At 42.1% G+C, this 1,934-nt stretch overlaps 1 protein-coding gene across 1 annotated transcript; it reads right to left on the reverse strand.

The window, feature by feature from the left end:
- Positions 1-623: 623 nt before the first annotated feature.
- On the reverse strand, positions 624-1,712 carry LOC109797180 (protein PAL OF QUIRKY). The gene is made up of 2 exons (XM_083076627.1): positions 1,390-1,712; positions 624-1,297 (listed from the first exon to the last, which is right to left on the reverse strand). The coding sequence occupies exons 1-2, from the start codon at positions 1,529-1,531 to the stop codon at positions 846-848; spliced, it is 594 nt and encodes a 197-aa protein (XP_082932753.1). The 5' UTR covers positions 1,532-1,712; the 3' UTR covers positions 624-845.
- Between the last annotated feature and the right edge of the window lie 222 nt (positions 1,713-1,934).

The following is a 1,934-nucleotide window of genomic DNA, read 5'->3' on the forward strand; positions in this document are numbered from 1 at the left end:
ATTGGAGTTTTTATGCCATTCATTGTATTTTTATTTGAACCCTTTATTATTATTGGACCTCTAGTTTTCTAAGATAGATTTTTTAAATTAATATTTTTATTTATAGTTCTATTTTATGTCTAAGTCATTTCGTTCTCCTTTGCTAGCCACCACATTCAACCATTCATTCAAATTCATGCCGTGTTTCTTTCTTTAAAGATTCAATTTCCTTAACCCATTTAGCCTGCAACCCAATCTCAAGAAGCTTCAAACGGTTTGTCCTCTTCTCCAATTCCCGTTATTCACGGTACTATGTCCCCGTCCCTTTTTGTTGACCTGCAAATTGAAAAAATCAACACACCACAAGTCATATAAATAACTTATACAATACAAATCAATAAAATAATTTCATTAATTTTACAAAAACAAAATATATTAACAAAAACATACATACCACTTAATATTATGGAGTTGCACAAAAATATGATTTGTTTGATTAGCGAAACGGCATCCGACTTTGTGGACGGAATCTAAGCCACCAACCGCGGCACGCAAAGAACACGTCACAAAAATCGTGTTCCCATCTCAAACGGCGGTTAATGGAACCCTAACTGTTAAAAAAGAGAGTCCAGGTAGCCACCATGTCCAACAAAAAATTCAGGCTCAATTCAAAAACTTAGAACCTCAACTCAGAAATCCATATCTAAAATTTTATCAAATATTCAGCCTCATCTTTGGTTTTTTTTTTTTTGTCCTTGGTGTTTTTCGCCATTATATATATCAAATATTGGAATCAACTTTAACTTGTATTCGCGATTTCTCTTGAAATTTTCTATTTACTGTGAATAAATTGATTCTGATTCGGCTCAGTGACAGTAATTATTGCAGTGTGGTCCACGACACAGAAACCTAGGGCTTCCATCATACTGCGTGTAGCAACGAGCCTTTGTGAAACCGTTCCGGAAAGTATACGCTACCGGCGCCGGCGGCGACCGATTGTGCCTGCCGATGCGGTACGCCACCGTGTACGGCAGCGATTCGGCAGAGGTGTGAGGCGATCTGGCCGGAGAGTGACTCGCGCTGGACGACGCCGACGACGGCGCAGGAGAAGCCTTCTTCACCGACTTCGGCGGCGAGAGAACGGCGCGGATCTTCAACGGATGCGCGAGCTTGGACGAGGCGCGATCGTATTCTTCGATGACGTTGGCGAGATCTTCGTCGTTGGTGACGGAGATCAAGGTCTCCAAGTCTCCCTCGGGTAACTGACACCTCAAGATCACAGACGAACCACAAAACTCGCCGAGCTTCACTATCAATTCTGCAAACACAACACCGAACCGGTTAACGAACGAAACAGAGGAAGATTAAAACGCGAGAGTGAAAACGGAGGCTAAGGAGAAAGCAACGAACCAGAAAAGGTAACGGAACGGTGGACGGTGAGGACTCTGGTGTGGCCGCCGACGTAACGGAGCTCGCCGTCGGTGGCGCGTGGGAGTATCTTGCCGCCGTAGCTGCAGAGGAGCTTGATTGTTTGACCGGGTTTGGATTCCATGACTCGTTCTCGCTCTCAACTCAGTGAGTTAGTTGTGTGGAAGGTTGAAAAATGGAAGATTCTAGAAAGGGAGAACTGAGGAGAAGGAGAAAACTTAGGAACTATAGATTGCTCCTCCTGCGTTGGAGGCTTAGAGCTTGAAAACTCTGGGCTGTGAGTTTGGGGTTTATTTATAGGCTCAGTTCGAAGAACAGGCCCACGCGTTATCACTCTCTCTTTTCTAATAACGCACTAATAGGAGCGTTCATAATCATAATCTATACCATTCAACATAGGATTCCCTTAAAGTGAAATATACAAATAAGTAATATGATATTTTCTTTTTCTCGTCGTTAGAATATCCATATAACTAATTGCATACATAAGGTAGAATTCAAATTTCTAATCTTGTTTAAAGGTGGAT

The sequence above is a fragment of the Cajanus cajan genome, chromosome 6, assembly GCF_000230855.2.
Source record: "Cajanus cajan strain Asha chromosome 6, NIPB_CcT2T_4, whole genome shotgun sequence".
Lineage (NCBI taxonomy): Eukaryota > Viridiplantae > Streptophyta > Magnoliopsida > Fabales > Fabaceae > Cajanus > Cajanus cajan.

Excerpts from the sequence above, each read along its gene's own strand:
- LOC109797180 (XM_083076627.1), bottom strand. The coding sequence starts at position 1,531 with ATGGAATCCAAACCCGGTCAAACAATCAAGCTCCTCTGCAGCTACGGC. Across the intron at positions 1,298-1,389 it reads CCGTTCCGTTACCTTTTCTG|AATTGATAGTGAAGCTCGGC; the intron begins GTTCGTTGCTTT and ends TTGTGTTTGCAG.